Source organism: Otolemur garnettii, unplaced genomic scaffold (assembly GCF_000181295.1).
Source record: "Otolemur garnettii isolate 467f Iridium unplaced genomic scaffold, OtoGar3 scaffold00026, whole genome shotgun sequence".
NCBI classification, from domain to species: Eukaryota; Metazoa; Chordata; class Mammalia; order Primates; family Galagidae; genus Otolemur; species Otolemur garnettii.
In genome coordinates, this window is record NW_003852421.1 from 8,395,102 (window position 1) to 8,421,580 (window position 26,479).

At 43.7% G+C, this 26,479-nt stretch overlaps 1 protein-coding gene across 1 annotated transcript in view; it reads right to left on the bottom strand.

Annotated features, from left to right (window-relative positions):
* The window catches only part of ADTRP (androgen dependent TFPI regulating protein), a 61,403-nt gene extending 35,148 nt beyond the window's left edge, over positions 1 to 26,255 (bottom strand). Inside the window, exons 1-3 of the mRNA XM_003788308.1 lie at positions 26,103 to 26,255; positions 14,807 to 14,941; positions 13,118 to 13,219 (exon numbers count right to left, since the gene is read on the bottom strand). Coding sequence (XP_003788356.1) covers positions 13,118 to 13,219; positions 14,807 to 14,941; positions 26,103 to 26,255 — 390 coding nt within the window. The remainder of the gene's footprint in view (positions 1 to 13,117; positions 13,220 to 14,806; positions 14,942 to 26,102) is intronic.
* Positions 26,256 to 26,479: the final 224 nt, after the last annotated feature.

Genomic DNA, 26,479 nt, shown 5'->3' on the forward strand with positions numbered 1-26,479 from the left:
AAAGGGGAGAGGGATATCAGTGTATGTATCAGCCTGAGCACAGATATGGTGCTGGGAGACGTGATGTCTGGTGGGAGCCTCGCATGGAGATAGGAGCGTGGTGATGCCACTTGTCACCAGGCAGGGAAAGGGCCAGCTACAGATCTATCAGGGCTTGTTTGTTTTAATTACAGAAAGAGGTATGTGTCCAAGGGCATCTCTTTTTGTTTGTGTTTTTAAAGTACACAGTCAGTACAACCATCACCACTGTCTGGTTCCAGAACATTATCACGCCCCAAAAGAAACTCCATACCTGTTAGCAGTTTCTCCTCTCTCCCTGACCCGTGGCAAGCGCTAATCTACCCATTTTGGACATTTTATTAACATAGAAGTGAAATCACACAACATGTGCCCTTTTGTAGCTGGCTACTTTCACTTAGCATAATGTTTTCTTTTCTTTTCTTTTTTTGAGGCAGAGTTTCACTAACGTTGCTCTCAGGAGAGTGTTGTGGCATCACAGCTCACAGCAACCTTCAAATCTTGGGCTTAAGCGATTCTCTTGCCTCAGCCTCCCGAGTAGCTGAGACTATAGGGTCCCACCACAATGCCCAGCTATTTTTGTTGTTGTTGTTCTTGTTGCAGTTGTCATTGTTGTTTAGCAAGCCCAGGCCAGGTTTGAACCTGCCAGCTTTGGTATATGTGGCTGGCATCCTTGACCACTGAGCTATGGGCGCCAAGCCAGCATAATGTTTTCAAGGTTCAATATTACAGCATATATCAGAACTTCATTCCTTTTCATGGTCAAATAATGTTCCCAATGTTGTCGACCCATTCATTAGTTGGTGGGTTTTGATGTTGTTTCTGCCCTCTGGCTATTATGAAAAATGCTGCTGTGAACATTTGTCTACCCGTAGGCATTTTTTTTTTTTTTTTTTTTTTTGGTTGCAGTTGTCATTGTTGTTTGGCAGGCCCGGGCTGGATTCAAACCCTCCAGCTCCGGTGTATGTGGCTGGCGCCCTAGCTGCTGAGGCACAGGCGCCAAGCCCAGCAAATATTTCTTAAGCACCTTTTTTGCTAGGCTGACAATTTCAGTGATCACAATGATATTTTAATATTACCGACTTTGACATTAGGTTAGTGAAGTTTTATTTTAAAATATGTCAGTAATAGTATGCATATTAATTAAAATGTTCTCATATATAAGCCTTAAACTAAACTCCCTGTGCCGATTGGAGACAAAAGACCTTTATTAAATGCTATTTGATAGGTTAAGTATTTTGGTATTTCTGCCAATCATCGCTACAAAAGAATATTCACTGTCAAGCATGAAATAGGTGAGAAAGGAAATCTCATCATGTGTTATCATCTGTTAGAGTCACGTATCCTATGATAATAGCAAAAACAGCTTTCAAACAACAGCCACCTCCTGCTGTTCCTAATCAGTAAGCCTGTTACCATCAGGGCTTCATTCTGTTTCCATTTGATCATAGTTAGAAAGTTGGTTCTTTGAGTGGGTAGAGGGATTATGTGCCAACAGACCTGGAGACTTTTGTGTTCGTGGAGGTACTCTCAACTGGCATCTGGGGTCTTTTTAGTTGTCAGCCACTGTTAAATGTGTGTACACTTGGCACTCAGTGTAGAATCAGTGAGATCAGTAATCTGAATGAGAAGTGACAGGACGATCTCAAATTTGAGTAGATCTTTTCCTCAAATGTCTGTAGACTCTGGCAGATAAATCTGTCTCTCACATGGCTTAACGTGCACAAGCTGCCCAGAGAAAGAGCTCTCTCTTGTCCCTGTTTCCTCACTTCTCTTTGGCTTTACTCCAGTATACAATTTTAGAGGAAATAGATGAATGCAGTGAATACCTGGAAGTGAAGGAAAGGGAATGAAACTAGGGCAGCAAGGCTGGAGGCAGGCTGGAAGAGTTGGTGAGATTTAGGAAGGAGATGGCGAGTGTGGACCTTCTGTGTAAATGGGCATGGTCCTCAGACTGGGATAGGGTGATGAAGGGCAGAGCTAAGAATTTTAAAACTCCAGACTTGAAGCCTCTGGGGGCTAATAATCCGTGGGAGGAATGTGTAATATGTGGGCAAATATATAATTACACAATCAGAAGGACCACTGGGGAAGGCCCTGCAGAATTATTCTACCCGCTGGTAATCCAAAGACCTGGAAGTGGAGGAGATGTAGGAGGGGGATAAACTCAGATTCCCAACTAGGTATCAGCGGCTGCTCAGTAGACAGAGAAGATGATGACCCAGACCAGGAACAGGAAATGTGGGGGCAGGTTGAGAGCCTGTCAGCAGCTCTCAAGGCAAAGCCCAGACGTCCACAGCTGTCAGTGTCTGCCTCTGGGGTTATTAAGCAACTAACAGCATGATGGGAGCTTTTCTGTGCTGTTATTTTATCAGGACAAGGAATGTCAGTTCAAACTTAGCAGAGAAGGCTCCCCTGTCCACCCACCAGGCCGCCCTTGGGCATTCCCACATCTGTCTTGAGATCATGGCACTTTAGGTCTCACCTACTCACTTAGATTTCAGGGTTTTTTTTCCTCTTGGTATTTCACAGTGATTCAGGATCTTCTGTTATGAGTTTCTCCATCCTGGTTACTTTCCAGCAGCAAGTCATTCTTCCCGCTGGGGTGTGACACCCGGTTGCCATGGCAGTGAGGATTGGTTGATTCACACAGGAGGAGGGGACCCACCAGCAAGCCCTCGAGGGCGCTGAATAACTTCAATTACTGAGATTCCTGGTAATTTCTCAGAAGACATTTGTGCTTTTTTGATCATTAAAAACTTTTGACCTTGATTTAGAAATAGGGATATATTTTCTACTGGTATGCTGTTGAAAAGGCAGCCTATCAAGAAACAATAAGGAATCACTGGATAATGGAATTTCACTCTGAATAATAAAAAGAAGACTCCTTGCAGTCACACACTGGAAATTCTTTGAATTGGGATTAGAAGAAAAAAAGAAGGCATACTTTCATCATGAAGAACGCAAGCTCAGGAGTGCTCTTGGTTCTAGTTCTGTGAAGCCTTAAGTGGACTGTAATCGTGTGGCAGTTCATTAGTAGAGTCTTTCCTGTTTACCTGAGGATTTCCCGTGGGGCTGGGTGGCTTTGTGGTTGTTTTTCAGGTAACTCTGCTTCTTAATCCCAGTTTAGCTCCTGATTTTACCGTGGAGTTGCAAGCATTTAACATGTCAGTGCTTCCCAGGTAAATGCTGGAAAAGATTTCTAACTCACCCCAGGATAGGAAGTAGGTGAGATAAAAAAATAAATAAAAAGCACAGTCTAGAAAGTGTTTTAAAACAACGAGACAACCATAAATAACACTGGGGTGATTAAACCTGAAATAATTCCCAAGTAATATTCATAGGGTGTGGTGAGTCATTCCAGTTTTCTTCCCTCTCAGGAGCTTTAGTATATGCTCAGCAATGCTCTCAACTGGGTCTTTCCCTGTGTGCCTTGGAAAAGGCATGGGGAGAGGCGGGGGCGAGGGGAGGGAGGGCGCAGGGAGGGGGCTCTACTCCCCCTAGAGTCACAGGACACGTTATTATTTCCCAATACCCTGTTCTGGTCATTGTTGACAGTCACAGTTTCCCGTTCTGATGTAGGTCTGGTCTGGAGTAGAAAATGGCCAGATTTTAGAATTTCAGGGTACAAGGAATAGGGATCAGAGTTGGTGACTTGATGTGAAATGGTTGCTTTTGAGATTGTGGCTTCAAAAATATGTCACATGCCCTATAAGAGGCATCACTTTAAAAATGCACCACAGATGTTACTCCTGGGGGAAACTGGGTAAAGAGTTCATAAACCCTCTATTATTTCTTACACTTTCATGCAAATCTATAATTATCTGAAAATAAAAGCTTCATTAAAAATTGAGTTAAAGAATAGAGTAAAAGAAAAATGATGTGGATAGTAGGTACTGGACATGCGTTTGTATAAAGATGACGGGGTCTCGGCACCTGTAACTCAGCGACTAGGGCACCAGCCACATACACCAGAGCTGGTGGGTTTGAATCCAGCCCAGGCCTGCCAAACAACAATGACAACTACAACCAGAAAATAGCCGGGTGCTGTGGCAGGCACCTGTAGTCCCAGCTACTTGGGAGGCTGAGGCAGGAGAATCACTTAAGCCCAAGAGTTTGAGGTTACTGTGAGCTGTGACACTACCCGGGCAAAATAGTAAGGCTCTGTCTCAAAAAAATAAAAAAAATAAAAAAAAATAAAGATGACAGAGGGAAGAAAATCACTCTCTTTCTGACTATGGGCCTGAGCTTGCCAGGAGTAAAAGCTGTATTAAGCACATGAGTATGAGAGAAAACACAACTTTACGACTCAGGATTGTAGTCTAGACCCAGTTCTGTCACTAACCAGTTCTATGGTCTTGAGTTAGCTGAATAAACTACTTGAACTTCAGTTTCCTCTTCTGCAAGGGGAGCAGTCTGTAGAGACAGAGACATTTTAGCTCTATGAATTCAGGTTCAGGTTTGTGTTTCCAGGAAGGAACACAAGGGAAGATGAGTTAGGGCTAACTATTGATAGCAATTAACACTGACCGAGATCACTGCCAACACAGAAAATAAACAACTTGGAAATACAGCTCTTATTGAACACACATGTGGATTTTAAGTATGCGTATGCATTAGAAACAGATTTTTAGTCTCTTTTCCTTTTTCCTGGAAAAGAGGACTTAATCATAGAGGAAAAATGATGGACGGTGTCTTTCCAGAGTTCCCTTAAAAAAGAAATATGGAGTCCGAAATTCAGGGATAGCTTCTGACATTCTTTTTTTTTTTAAAAGAGTCTCACTTTGTTGCCCTCAGTAGAGTGCTGTGGCATCACAGCTCACAGCAACCTCCAGCTCTAGGGCTTAGGTGATTTTCTTGCCTCAGCCTCAGCCTCCCCAGTAGCTGGGACTATTGCCCGCCACAACGCTGGCTATTTTTTGTTGCAGTTTGGCTGGGGCCGGGTTCAAATCCACAACCCTTGGTACATGGGGCCCTACCCACTACCCCTACTCTTACCCACTACCCAATAGGCGTTGCCCAGCTTTTGTCATTTCAGGTAGTCATGTAAGTGATTCTACTCTGTATGATGCATCTCTCTAGAAATCCCCCCATCTTTTACTCTCTAGTCTGATTGTTAACACTTAAAGGTAGAGACTATTCCAAGTTCAAAACCATCCATCAATCTCCTTTGTCTACAGATAAAAACCAAATCGTTATTACTCATACACTTCCACATGTGACCCACGTGTCTCTCCACACTTATCTCCTGCTTTTTCTCTCTTTGACACCTCTGCTCTTGCCAAACTGACTGTTCTGGGTTGAATAGTGTCGTCCTCAAACTCAATGTCCTCCTGGAATCTCAGAATGTGCCCTTCTTTGGAAGTAGATGGAGATGTAAGAAAGCGAGATGAAGACCTATGGAGTAGGGGACCTTAGACCCGCCTGGCTGGTGTCCTTGCAAAACAGGAGAAGAGACAGAAGCACATGCACTCGGGGCGATGACGTGAAGACAGACACACAGGGAGAACCCCGACCTTGTGATGGCAGGGAAACCGTAAGCCCAGAGAAAGGCCTGGGGCAGAGTCTCCCAGGACCTTCTGAGAGAGCAGGCTCTGTCCACACCTCCATTTCATACTTCTAGTCTCCGCAACTTGGAGTGAATCAACTTAGAGAAAATCAGCATTTCTGCTGGTGTGAGCCCCCCAGTCGGTGGTACTCTATTAGGCAGCGCTAGAAAGCCCATACTCTGACCCGCTCCCTCACAGCGCCCTGAGCTGCCTGGGCCACTTCTCTGCAGTGGCTCATTATTTCTCCTACCTGGACATCACTTGCTGACTTTCCCATCCATTCTTTGAAATTCAGTTCAGATCTCCACCTCATTCGCCACCCTTTCCTAATCTGTGCAATGCAAAGCGATCTTTCCTTCTGAAAGTAAGCTCATGCCATCTGTTGGGCCTTGTCCTGTGCTCCTCGGTGGCACTTGGGGGCTTGTTCCTTGACTTTTTACTATTTTCATGATCAGAATCTTGTCTCTTATCCTCGTGGTGCCTAGTGTGTGCCTAGCACATTATGACATTATTGGTTGTTGGGTTGATATGTCAGTGCAGGAAGTCCCCGAGTTATAAACATCCAGTTTACATACAACTCACACTTACAAACGCAAGTTATTACAAACACCCAGCTGAGCTAAGACTCCCGCTTACAAATGGAGGTTATTACACGTAATAGGTAAATGTACCTCATCCAACCTCCATACAAATTCAACTTAAGAACAAACCTACAGAACCTATCTCATTTGCAACCTGAGGACTGCCTGTAGTGGAGACCCAGCACTATCAAATTAGATAATTTATATACATACATATTATATATATATTTTATATACTATATATCAAGTTATATATATCATTGGTATGGTATATATCTATAGTGCCTTACTGTCTATTGATAGATACTGCAAAACTTTTGACCAAGGAAATACAGCTCATATATAAGCTTAAATAACTTATTGCTACTTTCATACAACAAAACAAACACAACCCTTGTTGTATGGTGTGTTAGTCAAGATTTTCAAAGCGGAGGGAATGAAATGCAGAGACCTAGGTTTGCATTAGATTATATTTCCATGAGATGTTTGTATTAGATACATACAGCAGGGTAAGCATAATAATGGTCCCCAAAGATACACAAGTCCTAATTCCTGGAACCTGTGAACATGTTACTTACTTGGAAATGGAACTTCACAGATGTAATTAAATGAAGGATCTTGAGATGCAGAGATTATCTTGGGTGATCTGGGTGGGCCCAGTGTGATCCCAAGGGTCCTTCTAGGAGGGAGGCAGGAAGGGCAGAGGCAGAGAGACGGTGTGAAGATAGTTGCAGAGATAGAGGAGATGTGATGGTGGAAACAGGGGTCAGAGTGATGTGCTCTGAAGACAGAGGAGGGGTCCTGAGCCAAGTAAGGCCAGCAGACTGCAGATGGAAGAGGCCAGGGAAGGGACGCTCCTTAGAAGCTCCAGAAAGAACACAGCCCTGCTGATACCTGGATTTCACCCTTTAACACCCTTTTGAACTTCCGACCTCTGAACTATGAGATGATAAATTCATCTTGCTTTTAGCCACTAAGTTTGCAATAATTGGTACACCAGTAACAAGAAATTGATTCACAGTTTCCACATCCCCTACCACATCCTCAGGACTGCCCTTGAACAAGTCACATGTAAGTTCCAGACTGCTAAGGCCAGTGGAAAGGTCTGACACCAGTCCTCTCACAAGGTCCTCTCAACCTCTCAGCATCTTTGCACATAAAATACTTTCCTCTTCTTGAAACATTTTTATGCTGACTCCCAGGAAACTCAACTGCCCTGGGTTTCCCCTACGCTCATGGGCCTCCAACTCTCTGTGGGGTCCTCCTTCTCTTCCTCCCAACCATGGAGGGTTGGAGTAGTCCGAGGCCTAGACCCAGAATGGCCTGTCTAACCACACCTTCTCTCTAGGTGATCTTATTCAATTTAACTTTGAAACCAATCTTTAAGACAAAGACAACCAAGTTTATGTCATCAGCCCAGAAATCTTCCCAAGATGTGTCCAATTTAGGGTATTATTTCCAACAACCTATTCCACATCTTGACATCATTCCTAATAGGCATCTCAAACCAGTATCCAAGTAGAACAATTGATTTCCTCATCCATAATTCTTGTACCTTCCTAGCAGCTCTATCTCTATCCCTTTCCTATAGCTCAGGCTAAAAATCCTGTTTAATTTTCTTTTTGGTCTTATATAATAAGCATATAAGTGTATGTGGGGCGGGGGGGCAAGAGGGGGAGGAATGAGGAAGGCTGCCCTGAAAAGGCACCTGTCTCCATCACAGTTAGAATAGAATCCTAGCTGCACACCAATCACAAGAGGCCTCATCTGAACCCTGGCTATAGCCTTTCATCTCCTCTTTACTCATTTTCAACCAACCACACTGAGCTTCTTCCCTTTTCCTAAAGAGCCAGTATTTCCTCCCAGAGTTTTTGTACTTCTTGTTGTGTCTGTCTGAGCCAGAACTTGCCATGGCTGTTTCCTTCACTCGACCCAAATTTCTGCTAAAATAGCAGGCATTCCTTGGCCACCCAAATGGCCCTATACCCTGTAACACCTGCTTCCTTTCCACACACAGGTACACACACTCGCACACCACTTGGTCCCCTGCCCTGTTTTCTGTTTTATTTTCAGTGTTAGCTCTTTGCCTACCTGGCTTGGTATAATTTTTTTTTATTGGTGGTTTATTGCTTTATTTCTTTGGCTTTTTTTTTTTTTTTTGATGGCCTTGTTTATTGCTATATCCTCCACTCTTAGAATAGGGCCTGGTATATAGCAGGCACTTGATAAATACTTGTTAGCTCTTCCCCATGTTGAAGTCAAGTATTTTGCTTATGAATTATTACATATGTTAGCTAGATAATATGTAAATACTAGACTAGGTACGTAATATCAACATTTTAAATTTCTTAAGGTTAGGAACTAAATGTTATAGTTCTTGTCACCATCATAGAGTCAAAATGGCACTAAGCATATAATAAGGATTTTTTATTTTTGAGACAGAGTCTTATTATGTTGCCCTCAGTAGAGTACCATGGCATCACAGCTCACAGCAACCTCAAACTCCTGGGCTTAAGCAATTCTCTTGCTTTAGCTTCCCTAGTAGCTGGGACTACAGGCGTCTGTCACACTGCCCGGCTATTTTTGTTTTTGGTTGCAGTTGTCATTGTTGTTTAGCAGGCCCAGGCCACGCTTGAACCCACCAGGGAGCTATGGGTGCTGAGCCCATAATAATGATTTTTTTAAGTGTTTAATTCTTGATTTTGTCCTTTTGAATTAAACTCAGCATTGGGAACCATCTGGAAGGCTTCTTTTCAAGCAAATGCTTGGCTCTGTCAGACATTTTACCTTGAGGCCCATTAACGAAATTTAGAGGGTTCATGGGCCTCCTGAAATTGTGCACAGAATTTAATAGATATTTGTATTTTCCTACGGAAAATGTCCATAGATTTCCTCAGATTTACAGGGACTCTATTCCCTATAGATTGAAAATCACCAAGCTGTCCAGAGATATCTAGACTGGGTGACAGATGCCCAGGGGTTGGGGTGGGGTGAGGGTAAAGGTGAAGAATCAGGGAAGGACAGGACCTCCTCTACTCCTCAGGACCCGTGACCCCTAGTTAGCTCCTCACTATTTCACACCAAGCTTGTGGGTGGAAGAGAAAAATCCAGGATTGTGCCTGCATTTTTGCATGCCATGACCGAGGAAGAAATTGGACAATTTAGTTTCCCTCTCTGGGTGTTCTCACTCCTCAGCATGTCCCTGGGAGAGGACTCAAAGGTTGCCTGGCCACGCTCTGCCTGTGGGGTCACAGCCAGGCCAGAATAGACGGGTCACGGAAGCCTTCCTGACCCTGTCCTTCCTTTGCGGTAATCACATCTCACTGCACGCCACAGCCTATGCCACTGCCTGGTATTAGCTTTAACAGTTATTTTATTATTACAACTTTGTGTGTGAATACGAGACTCAACCAGATGTCAAAATCCCCATCAAATGTTGATCATGGCGTTACACCCACAGTCATGTTTAACAATTATTTTTCAGGTGAATGATTGACTACACAGTAAACAACTAAGCAGCAGTGTTTGGTAATATCTTTAATTCAGAGTCAAGGAAAGAGCTGTCTCTTAATAGCAGAAACTTTTGGCACTTGCCCTCAGTACATGAAGCTTTTTTAGGTTTAAAATTCTGTGATCATGTATTAAAAGTTAAGTCAATGCATTGTGGCCAATAATTCTTAAATTTTACGTGATAACTTACACAGCTCTTGACAGTTGTTAAAGTATTTGCACATATTCTCAATAATCACCTACATTTTTTCAAATGTAGACAGGGCTCACAGGGGTTTCTCTAATCTATTTTCACCTTTCCTTTGGGGCAAGCAAACAAATTCATGTTGATTTCCAGAGAAATAATTTCTCCAGCCCGCTTAGGGCTAGGATCTGATAAGTTTTCTCAGTTACCGAGAGTCCTCTTCCTCTATTTAAATCTGTCTACTCTGATTCTATCTTTAGTAGGCATTTAGATAAGACCCAAGGAGTTAATGTTTTCCTGGCAAAACCTGAAGGAATACTTTGTTGTGCTTTCCCTTCTTTTATGAAGAGTAGAGAACTGCTTAGCAGTAAAACAGTCAGGCTGATCTACTTAAAACAAGGCCCCCCTGTCCAGTGGGGGATTGCAAAGATCTCACTGATGTTACTATTGGTCTGAATATGCAACCAGGGCAGAAAAATATCCATTAGAGACAGAAGACAGTCAGCTTAGAATGGTCGGCCTGCAATGACAAGTTTCCAATAGATTCCAAAGACTTGATTATGCATGAAGGTTCCAGAACCATACTTGGTCCAAGGGGAGAGTGGCAATTCTTACTTTGACACGTTCCACTCATAAAGCCTGGGGCAGTATCGCAAATGCTGATAGGGAAAATATTCTAAAGCTAAGGCTAGCGCAAGGAGTGTCAGGAAAAGAGGGAAATTTTCAGGACAGCATGGCACTGGTGGTAGGAATTACATGTCTTAAAAAGAAGCTGTTGAGGGACGAGGATCAGCCCCACACAGAGGCATCTCATACCAAATGTCCAGCAGACTACCCTTTACACTGTGGCTGCCACCGCTTGTCGTGGACAGGCACTTTGTAAAATGTGGAAAGTGTTAACAAATTGAACCAGTAGCAAGCCATTTCTATGTCAGCTCACACTAGTATTTATAAGGCTGGTAGACAGCATTCCTTGAGGCAATAGGCTGGAGGGATTTAACAGTGAGAACAGAAAATGTCCAGAGTAAGGGACATAGTCTGGAAGACAGGGATGAAATATAGTCATAAGGACACTCAATGTGGAGCAGACACCAAAGGAAGCAAGAAGTTTGAGAATGCTCACATGAGGGACTCCCAAAGCCAGTTTTGCTGATACCAATGTCTTTCCCAGAGATGGCTCTCTTGGGAGTTTCTCCAGTTAAATTAAGAGAATCACAGAAGCTCTAGTCTGACCGAGGGCAGACTGCCCTGGTCCTCGTTTCTCCTGTCACCGGCTTCCTTTGATCCCTGCCCCTTCTCTCTACAGAATTCAGGTTATTTAAATGAGCAGAGGGCAAGGAGCATTGTCAATAGCTCATGAAGACACAAAAATATTTAAGGATCTCTCTTGTACATATCTGCCTAGCTAATTAGCTCACGGATGTCATACACATTACCCAGCTCACTGTTTCCAAAATTATCAAAAATCCATATGGCTGTTTATTTAGCAGGGTCACAGATATTGGGCATCACCATCATAACTATTTGGAAGAAATCCAGCTTTATAGCAATGTAGCAAACGGTACCCCAAAGAGTGTGGCTATTGTAGGAACACTGCAAGATGATCTCACAAAGCCTGGAGAAGGGTTTGATATATGTGTTTGGCCCCAACTAAAAGGCACAAGATAGCCTTTTTATTATTTTAGTAACATCTAGCTCAGCCAGTTGTTTCCAGTCACTCACATTCTTAGGCTTTTGGTCTATTAGCATACAGATGAGAATTCTGGATTTTCTTTTTAAAGTGAGGACTCTCACTTTTCTATATTGATCAAGTTAAAGTAACATTCCTTTTGATCGCTTGGTGAATTGTGAAATGAAACCAGATTGAACCATAAATTCTGGACTTACTGTTTGTAGCAAAAGTCAACAAAGAGCGAATTACCCTTGGATTTCAACCCTACCCGTGCCACAAAGGAGCCCAGTAGCCTCCAGGCAAATCCTTTAACCTCTCTGAGCTGTTTTTGCTTTTTCATTTGTAAAAATTAGGATTATAGGAGTTATCTAAAGAAGGTTATATGAATTAAATAAGCTTATACCTGAGGAACATGCTTTAACACTGTAAAGTGGCATAAAAAAGAAGAAATATTCCCTATGTAGCATTTCAGATTAATATTACTGGGAAATTGAGAAGGTGAGGAGTTTGTTAGACAACAAGAAAGTGGGAGGAGGCAAGTTCCTGAGAGGTGAGGCTGATTCAATATAAATTTTTGGTCTTGATCTCTCTAAATTAGACCAGAATTGGAGTCTAATTGGTGAACAATCAGTAATTCACTGAGCAACAACAGTCAATAACTCACTGAGAACCTATTTAAACTTAAATTAGGTTTTTTTGCTTTTCTGGGAAGTGAGGCATGTGCCAAGGGCAGTGTTAGTGGACCAAGTTGCTTTTCCAAGTTGGTGAGCAGGTGAGTTTTAAGCCAACAGAAGCACTGGGAGATAGAAGAAAGTCTGCAAGTGAACCTGGGGAGGCTAATTAATAACACACTGCTCCCTTGTGATTGTACCCGGGGTGTTTAAAATGTCATTTGCCCCATAGAATCTGAGACCTTATCAACTCCTGATGTGGAAATTCATTTGTGAGTTCTGAGAAGCTGAGTTAGGACTTTGAATGATCACTCACATGACATGAACCACTGGGTCTTACTCCTCAGCAGAGACCTGGACAACCTCCCAGCAGCCCTGTTTGTCTTGGTCCCTGTTATTGGTATACACCTTCCAGTGATCTAAATATCTGAACAGGTTCTGTTTACTATTTAATCCCTCAAAAACACAAGAATAAATGAAAAACCAAATGGAAATGTTTCCATGGACATAGGCGAGTAACAATTGCATTTGTGCTGCACAGTCCCGATGAACACTGGTTAAGTAACTGCTGCTGCTGAGCCATAACACATTCTTTAGATACTGAGGTGGACTTTTTTAAAGCTTACTTTTTTCCATTCCTAGATTGGAATGTCCTGTAGCCACCAAAAAGCTGGCACTTCAGCTGCCTGCCTTTTCAATGATTTCCTAAGCAACATGGCAAAGACTTGTGCCTGGACGTCTCTGCTCTCAGTGGACTCTCTGCAATTACAGTTCTGAATTTTGTTTATTCTGTTCCCTCCACATGCTAATTGAATACATAGATTGGATGTTAGGGGTTGAAGAGTTCAGAAACATAAACAAGGCACTTTGGAGTTTTTGGTGCAGAGACTACTGGCACATAGACATGCTCACTGACTTTTCCTCTCACTCACCATTGCATGATTCAGCCACACTGGTAAGATATCATCTAGAACTTTGGGGTAGATGAGTTCTCGATTGTAGTGAAAGAGGGTCCAGAATCCCAAGAATACAAACTGGAAGACAAAACACAAAAATACTATCATTAGGTTTGTTTTTAATCTGAGCCTTCTAAGATAACCAGGTAAACATAGCCAAATAAAAATACATGCCCATTTTAAAGCTCTTCTATATATACGTTATTGGAATGTAGAATGATGTGGGGGGGAGGGGGATATTGTTTATTGTAGAGTTGCTGTATGTGCTCTCTCCAGGGACCCCTCAATGTGCCTGTAAGTTGGGGATCAGTTATTTGTCGTCATGGCAGATAGAGAAGACACAGATAAAGAGCATGCATGAGCCATTTTTTTTTTCTTTTCATTAGCCATTATTTTAGCCAATGACATCTTTCTCTAACTTTCACCAGTAATGCTGAGAGTGGGCACATGGAGAGGCTTGAGTCTTACACTTTCCTTGCCCACCCTCTAAATAGACGTGGCAGGAGGAAGCAGAAGACTGGGAACGAGCGTGGGAAGTGCCAAGTTCCTAGGACCATGCACAAGCTGGCTAAGTGAGAGGTGCATTTCTCCATTGCTCAGAATTTTGAACCGATCTCTTGGGCTCCCTGTCTTCTCATGGCATCTGTCCTCTGTGTTGCAAAGTCAGTGAAGAGATGGAGGGAAAACGTATTAACCGCTGATCTTCCTATCTGCTGAAATTTCATAGGTTCAGTTTCTAAGCCTTAAAAAATGAATAGTCTTTATTATTAATTGAAAAAAAAAAAAACAACCATGCCCTGGAGAAGATTCTATGGGGGGGTGGAGGTAGAGGTACCCCACAAAGTGCCACTGGAATGCCAGCACTTGCTCTGTTATCTGAGAACTCAGTAGTGTTGGGAGAGTTTCATTTAGCATTCAAGTTTGAAGTCTGGGTGCTCGAGAAAGCAGGACAAGGACAGGTGGGAGAAGGTAGTCACTTCTAATTATAGGCCCTGCTGGGCAGCTGGCAGGCTTGATCTCAGTTTGTTTCCACTCCAGCTAAGGAATGCAAACATGAACGATGTCACAGAAATGTGGACCGTGTTGGGACACCAGCTCACTGCTGCTGGAGTATGTTTTGCTTCTTCCTAATGTCCATTCATTCAACAACACCAATGAGGCACCTACTGTGTACCCCACACGAGGCGGGCTTTCTCGCCTCAATTGTCTTGTCCATGGCCCAACTCTGAAGATCTATATCTTTTTTGAAATATATTTTTAACTTGATGGTTTTCCATTTTCAGAAGTAACATATGCCTGTTGCAGCAAATGAAAGAAGACGCAGAAAAGAGAAAATAAGTCATCTCCCTCCGCAGGGGTCTCCGTTCCTATCGCCCTGAAGGAAACAAGGTTGTGTCAGTTGTATCATAATCAAGAGGGCTCCCTCAACTCCCCCATTAGATAGCAGCAAGGATCTTGTATTAAGTCTGAGGATAAAGCTGGTCTGTGACATACCCTATTTCCTAAAGACAGTGGGCAATGTGGTGCAGTCCTCAGACAGGACATGGATGCAAACACAATTGCTGTGGTTCCCAAGATGGGCTCCGAAACAGGCTTGCTGCCCAGGAGAAGTGTCTGTCCGTGCACACATGTCTGTTGTATTGCAAACACATCTCTGTAACTTACTGTGGATACAGGAAAAGCCAGTGCGGTGAAAAGCAGGTCTCTGAAGGCAGTTAGGAACTTAATGTCTTTTCTCCCTGAGATTCTTTTCAGCACATCATCCAAGCAGGCGACCCCGTAGAAAATGGCCTGCAAGAGCTAAATTCATTACAACAAATGAGGGCATTTTCATTTGCTTTAATTAATACCTTCTTCCCTGATGAAAAACTCCATCCCTCTGGGAGCAATGCTGACATGAGAGGGAGTGGGTTGTTGGCCATTTTGGGTGAGAGCCAATTCCAGGGCTGGGCTTCCAGCTCGTTGGGTCCTGACCTTGCTTGCAAAAACTGATTGAATAAATTCATTTGGGGGATAATAATGTGTACAGTATTTAGTGTAATGGACTTGAGCTGAGATGGAAATAAAATAAAGAGTCAGCTTAAACAGAGAATGTAATGAGATAGATATCTTGGTGCACAGAGGAAGGAAAAACCAACTAAACAGCACAGGGCAAAGAAACCAGACACAATGGTGGGCACAGTCGGGCATCCCCACGGGGAGAAACATTATGAAAAGTGCCTAGAGCTGAAATCTGAATAGAAAGGCCAGACCCAGGTTCCTGAGCACCATGCGAAGTTCTGGACTCTCCTGAGAAAGACAGGCAAGGTGGTGTCCTGCTGACCTGAGAGAGGAGCTGGCATATTTCCTTCTTTATAGGAGGTACCTTACAGAGAGATCTTGCCGAGGGAGTAATTTAAATCCACAGGGATAAAGCAAATCATGGGCTCTGGATGGTTACTAAGTATGGTGAGGTCCCCAAGACAGGGTAAAACAGAAGCAGGGTATGTTTCAAAAAAGGAATACAACAGCACAGGCAAACTCAGCCAATTCTTACTATTCTGCACAATCTCAGGGCTCCTCCTTTAAAGCCTGGTGGGTTGGTTTTGAGTTATACTTCCATCAGAATCCATGCTAATCTGTGAAAGCTCTGGACTGGTACAAGAGTGGCAGTCTGGACTCTGCTTTTTGGGCATGAATCAGGCAAGTTCTGGAACCTGGGGAAGTTGGACTGGTGATTGAGCAAGTCAGCTGCTGGGGAACAATCTCTGAGGTCTGGACTCACAGAAGGATCTAGCACAGCTGGCTTTGCATCACTGGGCTGAAGTGATGGGTCAGATCAGCTGCCCCCATTGCCTGGGAGCTCGTGAGAAATGTGGAACCTCAGCCTCAGCCCAGACTATGGAATCAGAACCTCTGGAAATAAGGTCCTGGAGATTGTTTTCAAATAAGCTCTCCAGTGACCCTTATGTAGGTTAAAGTTCTAGAACCACTGAATTAGACATAAATTTAGCATTCAAGAATCTTACTGATTACTCAAAGCTGGAATAGATGACTTTTGGTCATCCCTCAACATGTGCCAGGTGCTGAACTAAGCTTTTAATTCTCATAACAATTTTATGAGGTAAGTCCTATTATTAAGCTCCAACCATCACTATATAATCAGATGAGGAAACTGAGGCACAGAGAAATTATCAAACTTGCCCAAATTTCATGACTGGTAAATACCAAAGCCAGAATTTGAAATGCATTGCTTTTTCTTTTGAGCTAAAATTGAAAAATTTTTAGGTTTCTATCAGTTTTCTAAGAATATTTCAGATAAAAGACTAGGGGAGGTCAAAAGAGAGACAATTTTTTTCCAGGTGAGAGAATTAAAAACAACCTCAAAGGCCAGACATGGTGGCTCACACCTGTAATCTTAGCACTTAGGAGGCCGAGGCAGGTGGGTTTGCCTGAGCTCACGGGTTTGACACCAGCCTGAGCCATAGTGAGACCTTGTCTCTAAAAATAGCTGAGTGTTGTGGTGGCACCTATAGTCCCAGCTACTCGGAAGGCTCCCTTGAGCCCAAAAGTTTGAGGTTGCTATGAGCTATGACAGCACAGCACTCTACTGAGGGGTGACAGAGTGAAACTGTCTCAAAAAACAAGAAAAACCTTCCAAAACATTGATGCCCTGATTCTCACCCCTAGATTCTAATCTTATGGGTCTGGAGTGTGGCCTCTTGGCTTGGGGGGGTTTTCTTAGCCCTCCGAGGTGATTCTAATCCTGGGCAGCTGAGGTTGAGACCACCTGCTTAGAGGAATTTCTGCTTGGCAATTCAGGTCCCATTGTCTCCATGGAGATGGGGCTGGGAGATCCCGGCTGTTGGACCCTTGTGGTAGGATGAGACTGCCGGGAAGACAGAGGAGAGAGGGCACAGGGCAGAAGGGGGAGTGAGTACCGGGAAATGCCATAGGATGGGGACAAATGTGGCAAAAGTGGCAAAGATTGAGAGAGGTCATGAACTCCATGGGTCCTAAGGGAGGAGGAAGCTTCAAATTGGAAGAGGGTGTTTCAGGGAGGGGTTGGGCAACAGTTTTAAATGTGAAAAGAAGGGCTTGCTGCCCCAATCCTTGTTGTTGGTGCTTTTGCCATCCAGCCCTTGAGAGCTGTAGAGTTTGGACACACAGTCATCTGCACAAGGGTATTAGAAGAAGGTGCCTCCCCCCCCCCACCCCCGGTTTCACTTCCAGTGGCTCAGGCTACAGCAGGCCCCCCGCTTTGGTTAGGAAAGCAGGCACGGGCTGGGTGCAGAGGCCTGCGCTGTTCTATCAACACAGCAATCCATCCTGCCCTGAGTGTCTGCCAGGTCTTCCTCTTTGGGGAGAGGCCGCCTCTGCCCAGCAGGAGAAGCTCATGTGACCATCTTTCCTTAGGCGAGAGCCTTCTAGAGTCATCATGAGTCAAGTATAGTCCTGACTTTCTTTTGCTTTTCCCAGTCACACCATGTGGAAATCAGATTGGAGGAGAAGAACATATTACTCAGCTCCTCCGGGACTTCACTATCAGTAATAATGTGCTCCTCACTGCAAACTTGCCAGTCACCTCTCCCCCCTCCCGCCAGGGCTCAGGCGTGTGTCTCTGTGGCTCAGGGTGGCCCTGTTGCTATCGAGCTTGCTCAACGTTGACCGGAGGGTGCTGAGGGCCCGTTCGGATCAGCTCCCCCAAACCCACAGTCTGCTCATTCTCCAAGGATGGTGCAATGCAATGTTTACAAAACAAGCACAGAGGGAACAATCAAGGGAGACAGTGTCAACTGCTAGGGGCTGAACTGTGTCCCCAGAAAAATCCATATGTTGAAGGGTCTTTAAGGAGGTCTTTAAGTTAAAAATAGGTCAGCAGGGTGGGCTCTAAGCCAATCTGATTGGTGTCCTTCCCAGAGGAGATGAGGCCGCAGGCACACTCAGAGGGACGACCACGTGAGGACACAGTGAGAAGTCGGCCAAGGAGAGAGGCCGGAGGAGAGGGCAGCCCTGCCCACACCTTGGTCTCAGACTCGCAGCCTCCAGACTGTGAGAAAATAAATTCCTGTTGTTGAAGTCTCATCTGAGATTCTTTGTTTTGGCTGCCCATAGTAGCATTAAACTCAGACAACAATGACTGGTCATCTTTTACAACAAAATTACTGTCATTTATGTTTTTTCAGCAATTTTGGCTGCCCTGGAAAGCAGACTTCATGGCATCTTCTTGTTCAAAGTTCATTTCAGAGCACCTGCTCCCTGCTTTATCTTGTCTACTGGTTCTTCTTCCTTAATCCTCCTCCAGCGAGTGTTCTGTGCCTTTCCCTGAAATGCCGCTATTCAAAATTCCCTGGCTGCCTTTCCTTTCTGTTGCTAGCTGACAAATTTACCACCCGCGACAGGGCTGAATTGACATTTTTTAATAACTAATGCAGTTTGAGCAACTGTAGCTGAAGGATATTTAGTTTTTATATTCATGGGTCTTCACAAATCCACAAAAATCTTCAAATCCATGGAAACGTAGCCTTTCTAAGTCATCAAGTTTATTTTCTTGCCTTTAAGCCAGAACCCTCTTAAACTACCCCAGGAAATGAGAATTTTCTTCTATTTAAAAAATAATTCCAGAGAGGGAGATTCCACAAGTTTTTTGAGCAAAACATTACAACTCTTACTAGATGAGTCAACTAATCCAACGCCCAACTCAGAGCTCTGGGCCTGACTTAGCCAGGCTGGAACTCTCTTCTTCCTTGACTTGGAAATGATGCAACACAGGCTGTGGGAGACCTTTCTAGAACAAAGCAGCAAAGTGGGACTAAGTGTGATGAGTGCGTTCCATAGGGTGTGCTTGGGGCAGGTAGAAGGGAAACTTTGGCAAGTGTGTATCTGTATTCACTTGTAATATATCACATCAACCACCATCTGTGTGCACTTAACTTCAGTAAGAAACTTTATTTCATATAAAGAATGCAGGAGAGGGCTCGGTGCCCGAAGCATGGTAGTTATAGTGCCAGCCACATACACCAAGGCTGGCAGGTTCAAACCCACCCCAGGCCTGCCAAACAACAATGGCAACTACAACAAAAAAATAGCCGGGCATTGTGGTGGGCACCTATAGTCCCAGCTACTTAGGAGGCTGAAGCAAGAGAATCACTTAAGCCCAAGAGTGAGGTTGCTGTGAGCTGTGACGCCACAGGACTCTACTGAGGGCCACATGGTGAGACTCTGTCTCAAAAAAAAAAAAAAGAAAAAAAAATGCAGGAGAGGATATAGTGTGAAAAACCCAGCTGAGAATAATGAGGATAAAAAATAGAACATTGAGGCAGGATAGACAAATGTGTAAGAATTCTCTGCCAATGTCACAGAGCTGACAACGACTGGCAGCAGGACAGTGATAGGACAGCTATGGTACAGAGTTCCTCACAGGTGGGATGGGCTTCCCTTCAAAGTGGCTCATGCCAGCTAGGACCACTAGTCATTTATTCACTCAACCAACATTCCTAGAGAGCTGGTTAGGTACAGCATTAGACATAATACAGGCCAGGCCAGGCTCTGTTAACATGTCTTAAATAAGAATAGGAAAAGAAGGAGAAGAGGAGGAAAAGGAGGAACGGGAGGAAGCAGCTTTTCTGTCTGTTTACAGCTTCACAGCAAGTAGGTCAGTTTCCTTGGGAAACAGAGGCTGGGATTTGATGTGCCCATGGGGGTGTCTGCCAAGGAATGCTCTCAGATGGCCAAGAGGGGGAGGGAGGGAGCAGGACTGAAGTGTGGAGGCTAAGAGCAAGGCAGTTGTGTGGGATCAGCTGATCCCTGCAGGAGCTCAGAGCTGAGCTGTCCCCTCAGGGCTGTTCTGCAACAAGGCCTTTGCACCCCACATCAGCCAGTCATTGGAGGTAGCAGCCCCAGGGAGGGGCCTATACTTTGGCAAAGGCAGCTGAGGAGGAGGGAGGATCTGGCTGCCTCACCACAGTATCCACACACATGAAGAAACTAAGGCACAGAGAATTTAGGTAACTCACTTAAGATCACACAGCAAATGAGCACAGCCAGTGCTCTGGCCTCAGAAGCAAGGCCTTCAATCACTAAGCTCCATACTTTGTGTAAAGAATCTACCAAAATGCGGTCATGGTTGCTCAGCAAATCATAGCCATTTTATTCCTGATGCTGGTGGTGACAAGTCCCATAATTCTATCAACTCTTATCCCTTTAGCTGTCTGAGAGCAACTTTGTGAGGCAGAGAACAGTCAAGTGTATTTCTGACTGGTAAGCTGAAGAGCTCCACTTATTAACTGAGTGTTGTCTCCATTTATTGATTTGGGTGCCATAATATAAATTCAACCCCTTCTTCTCATTGTTCGTAGGCTGCCTTGGGATTTAAACTAATGAACAGTCTCTCATCCCCTGGTTCTGGGTCACCATCTCTGAGGACCTATGTGATGACATCACTGTTGCTGTCATCATGACAGTTCAAGGTTATTGAGGTCAGAGCTGCCCAAGGCTTGGGCAGTTTTATGAAAAGGAGAGCAAAAGGCCATGCCTCTGTTGACCAAATGGGAGTGGGGATGGGGAGGCACTCAGAATCCCCGCTGGAGATCCCAGTTATGTGGCACCACATCTTACCATGTTTCAGAAGGAAGTTTCTCTTTAAAAAGAGGAAACCTCAGCAAACCGAATGAACTCTGCAAGCCGAGTTGTGGCTGCATGTCCCATAGACCTTCCCACTCACCCACAGCTCATGCTCCCTGGGGTTAGTTACAGACGTTCCTGGATGTAAATGGAGTGGACAGACACATCATTTGTGAAGGACTTGGGCATCCTGTGGCCTGAGCCAATGTGAGCAGGCTGAGGAGGTTCACAACCCTGCCTTGATCTCCACATCCTGCACCAGGTTCCCCATGCAGTACCACTCACTGTTGTCTGTGTGAGCCTGCAAACTGTGCCTCCAAGACCACTCCAGGGCCTGTGGGCAGACAGTGGCTCAACAGAAGTCCTCCTCCTGCGGAGGAGATGAAGCATGCAGGTCTGCAGGAGAGGCCAGAGCCATGAGGAGGGTGACTTGCCCTTGCTGGCATCCACCCCCTACCAACCTCAGTGCTCACTGACTAGACCTATATCCCACCAAGCCACCTTCCCCCAATTCCATCTCCACTTGGAGATTAAGATGATTAAAATTCACCACCACACTCCAGTCTTCTCTCTCCATCATCCACCACTTATATCATGTTAGTACCATTCTCAGAGCTTCCCACCTGCCAGGTCATGTATCTCTCTACCACCTGTGGTTAGGTATTACAGTAGAACCTCCATAGCTGACCACCTTCCTATATGGACCACCTCTTTAAGTTGACCTAATTTTCATAGACTGGAAGTGTGCCACATGTACAGTACCAACCTACTCCCTTATGTTAACCACCTCCATATGTTGACCAGCTTGTAATAGTTCCTTGGGTGGTCAATTTGCAGATGTTCTACTGTATTTTCATTTCTATTTAACAGACATGGTAATGGAAGACACAGTGCCTAGTGAGGGTTCGCAGAACCAGTAAACAGCAAGATGGAGGTACCATTCCAGAGAGTCGAGCCCCAGCTCACTATGGTAACCCATGTGCTACAGTGTCTCCCTAGCAAAGGGTCAGGCTCCTCATCCCAGGATCAGTTAACACCGTCATCAGGTAGAGACTTCTATGGCCTCTCTCCTATTTTTATTCTTCTTAATCAGAAATTGGTCACCCTGACCAGTTCTCAAAGGCACCCCAATCAGTGATGCCAATCTCAGAAGAGCTGCTGTGTAGCTCCTGCCTGCCCTCCATCTAACCTTGGAATCTCCTAGGATAGCTTCAGGGGTGAATGGGGGACACCCAGATGCCTACTTGCACGAAAATGGGCTTTGCTTGTATGAAAGGAACGTAACTGATACTCAGTTAATTAGAAATGTAAACTGTTTATGAGGGGTGGGTATAAATTTCCTGGTGATCAGGGTTGGATACTACCTTCACCAAGCAGAGATAAAATATATGTAAGAGTGTTAGAGCAAGTAGTAAGACTTCTGTGATGCAAACATCAACTAATTAATCATTACTTGGCACTCGTTAATCATTAGGAAACACAACCATTAATTAGCCCACAAGACCTCAAGAGCTAGAAATTTTAAAGCTTAGCCTTAAGCAAAATATTTGAAATCTATCCTCAAATTGATCCTCTGAAATATACTCAACCTATCTTTGCCAGTTGGGAAACATTTCATTTAGTCATACTTTCAACATGACACTTGCCAGAGAGCAAGAAGGAAATTCCACAGATAAGCCCCTCTCATCATATCTATAAAGGCCAGAAGATGTTGGAAGTATGGAGAATCCTCAAAGAACTAAAATTAGACCTCCCATTTGATCCTGCAATCCCACTGCTAGGCATCTACCTAGAAGAAAAAAATTCATTGTATCATAAAGACATTTGCACAAGATTGTTTAATGCAGCTCAATTTACAATTGCCAAAATGTGGAAACAACCTAAATGCCCACCAACTCAGGAATGGATTAACAAGTGGTGGTATACATATATTGTGGAATACTATTCAGCCAGTAAAAAGATGGAGACTTTACATCTTTCGTATTAACCTGGACAAAGTTGAAACACATACTTCTTCATAAGAATTGTGGAACAAGAATACAATGTACTTAATACTAATACGAAGCCAGTAGATGATAAGAGATAAACTCAAATCAATTCAAGGTAGTGGGCAGGGGAATGAAGGAGCAAGGAGAGGGGAAGAGGTGGGGGAATGGGTGTGCTTCCACTTAATGGGCACAATGTTAGGGTGTATGGCACATCTCCTGGGAGCAGGATATGATTATAAGACTGACTCTACCTAACAAATGCAAACATTGTAACATAAGTCCTTGTACCCTCAAATTAACCTGAAACAATAAAAAAAAAAAGAAGATGCAAAAAGAGATAAATTGCTCAGAAATGCAGAAAAATCTAGCAGCAAGTCAAGTCAACATTCTAAGTTGCAGAGTGTTAATGATGAGGGTACCCTGTCCCTACCACTGTGGAGAATACAATATAGTTCATATGTAGACCGCTGGAGTTGGCAAGACCTAGGAGACAAAACTCCTGTTTTGAGCCAGTTAGGGTTTGATGGGAATGTTAAGACTCACATATAGGGGAAGGAGGAAATTAGAAAACAATGCTATACATTTTATGTATCAGACACCGAGAGATGTTGTAAATGTCACAGAAAGGAAAAACAAATTGGGCCTAGAGTTAGCAAAGATTTTAGGGGTAATAGGAGATTTCCAATGGTCTATGAAAGAAACAGCATGGTGGAGAGAGGTAAGTAGGTATTTCTTCAAAGACGATGAGAATATGAGCAGAGAAGCAAGAGCAGGAGGCCCAGGGACCAATAGTGGTGAGACTCAGAAAAAACCAAAACCAGTGTTTTGAGAAGATGAATCTGGAATCTGAGTAGTGGATTAAGCAGTGAGGACAGTAAAGAAATGATGTGACCATCCATGTACAATTAATAAAAGACTGGAATGAGTGGGACAGTAAGATTGGAGAGGAAGGGAAGAAGCTATCAAAAGACTAATAAAGTTTGGTGGCCAGTCATTCAGGGAAGCAAAAATGGGATTACACTAGGAAATGATAGTATCATTCATAAAGAGTCTCCCTACTCTTGAAAAATGAGGGCACTTGGGAATATAAGTGAACCAGGATTAAAAAGTCAAGATTAACTTTATATATATGTAGTAGAATCTCTGTAAGCTTCTGTACCACCAAAGAGACTGTGGGGAAAAAAAAAAGGAATATGTTCCTTTTGTCAACATAAGGAAGTAGGCCTGCTGTACTGATGTGTAAGTGTGGTGCATGTCCGGTCTATGAGATTAGGTCAATGTAAGGAGATGGTCGATGTAGGGAAGTGGTCAACTCTGGAGGTTCTACTGCATTTGTATATTAATATACACAGTATGTATATAGGATGTCAAGGAGCTGGTGTATGGAAGCAGTGATAAATCTCATTTTTAGCACACTTCACATCCATCCTGGAATTGGATTAGATTAGAGCATCAATCCTATCTATAGACACCCCTCTCTTTTAGTTAACTGTTGTTTTTTTGTTGTTGTTGTTGTTGTTTTGAGAGAGTCTTACTTTGTTGTCCCCAATACAATGCCATGGCATCACAGCTAACAGCAACCTCAAACTCTTGGGTTCAAGCAATTTTCTTCCCCCAGCCTCCCAAGTAGCTGGGACTACAGGCACCCACCACAACGCTTGGCTATTTTTAGAGTTGAGGTCTGGCTCTGGCTCAGGCTGGTCTCGAACCTGTGAGCTCAGGCAATCCACCAGCCTCAGCCTCCCAGAGTGCTAGGATTATAGGCATGAGCCACTGCACTGGCCCATTAACTGTTTTTAATATAAAGCCAACAGATACAAACCAAAGGTAGTGGTAGTGGAGGTGGTGTTTTTTCGTTTGTTTGTGTGGGACAGGCATTCTCATAACCTTGCTAGGAGTGCAGCCATTTTGAAAATCAGGTCAGAAACTCCTTCAGCAATCCACTCCCCAGACTCCTGGAGTGTCTGAGGCCAGAGTTCCTGGAAACACCTTGCCCACATCCTAAGGACACACCCACAATCCCCACAGCCCCCAGCTACAGTACTCTGAACTCACTGCCCCATTCCAGCAATACTGTAAGGCTAATAAAAGCCTTTTGCAACATTAGGAGCTCAGTTGACACCTGGTCAGTCTCCATTCTCCTTTTCCTTTCTCTATTAAAGTCTGTCTTTGTCCCTGGACTGGCCTCCTTTCCTTTCTTGCAGACCCTCACCCTACTTCTAGGCCTAAACCTCTCAGTTTAATTCTTTTTTTTAATTATTGTTTTTTTACTATGGTATCCTTAGTTCTACAAAAGCCTTTTACGTTCTGTTTGTTACCTTTTTTGCTCATAAAATTCTATGATTGAAGCAACAAATCACTTTGAAATTCCCTAGAGCTGTGTGCAGGGCTCAGACTTTGTAGGCCAAAAGCGAGAAGCCAGCCAGTGGCCCGTGAGGAGGAGGCAGAGCCTCCAGGCTTCTTTGATCTGAGCTCTCAGTATCTCCTCCACGGGTTGGTATTTCAGTGTCACTTTTTCTGACCATGAGTATTCTCTGCTTGTCAAAGGAGGATTTACAGTTCTAAGAGATTAGGCTATTTTGTCCTTTCTGAAGGCAGATGTTTATACGGCACCTGATATGTTAGTCAAAAACCTTAAACATTAATTCACATCCCCAGAGGATTGTCCATTTTTAGCTTTTAACTTCAAAAATAGTTTTTATATATTTCCCCCATTTTTAAAAAATCCATTCTTCTCCCATTCATATTGCAGAATGTAGTCAGCCAGGTTAGGAAGACAAAAAGGGATGAAGTCATAAGTTTGGTTTTTAAATAGATGAAAATGTGTATTTGCCATTCAGTTGGGTGATTTGTCCTTTAAGATGGAGACAGAGCCTATAAAAAATTGAAGTGGGGGCTGAACATGGCAAAATGTGTTTGCTTTTCTTAGATAAATCTGTTAGTCTGTGTGTGCAGTAAAATGGCATTATTCCTTCATTGGAAATTACACTTCCTACACAACATACGCCACGCTGCCTTCTCTTCACAGACTTCCCCAAGCAAAGTTCAAAATCCCTCCTGCACTGGTAGTCAATCCCATGGTGAAACCATTAGCTTGCTTCCTCATTTGGGCTCCTCAGAGAAGCGTTCCAAGATGAGATTATTTTCAAAAGAGCATTTAACAATGAGCCATCACAAAAACGTAAGTATAGATAACTTCCAAATTGGGTTTGTCAGAGCAAATTACGAAGAGAAAGTCAAAACTCACAAGTGATGAAGAAGGAAGACAAATAATGGAATTTTGTATTTAACAAAATCCAAAGGCAGTATGTATCGCAACACTGACATTATAAAAAAATGGGTGGGTACCTGGGATGGCCATATGGACTTACCATATTAAGGATTGTCAAATACTTCCACTGTCCCCCATTGGCAAAGATTTTGGATCCATCTTTACTCTTTCCAAACTGTGAGATGTAAAGATTGAGGAAAATAAACCAGTTCAACACGAGGATGTGGTACATGCATGTAAACGTCTTCGGCATGGCTAGTGCTCTCCAGGACAATGTCAGTGTCTCGAGTGGTTTCCCTCTGATGTCCTTCCGTGGGTCCCAGCCGAAGTCCCACAGCAGGTCAAGAGCTGTAAAATGCACCTCCCAGGACTGAGAGTTCTGACACAGGCTGAATTTCGTTCTCTCTTAAGCTCCTTTTCTGATAAACTTGGGAGGCAGGTTTATTGCCGGTTTTCAAATACCTGCATTTAGATAAA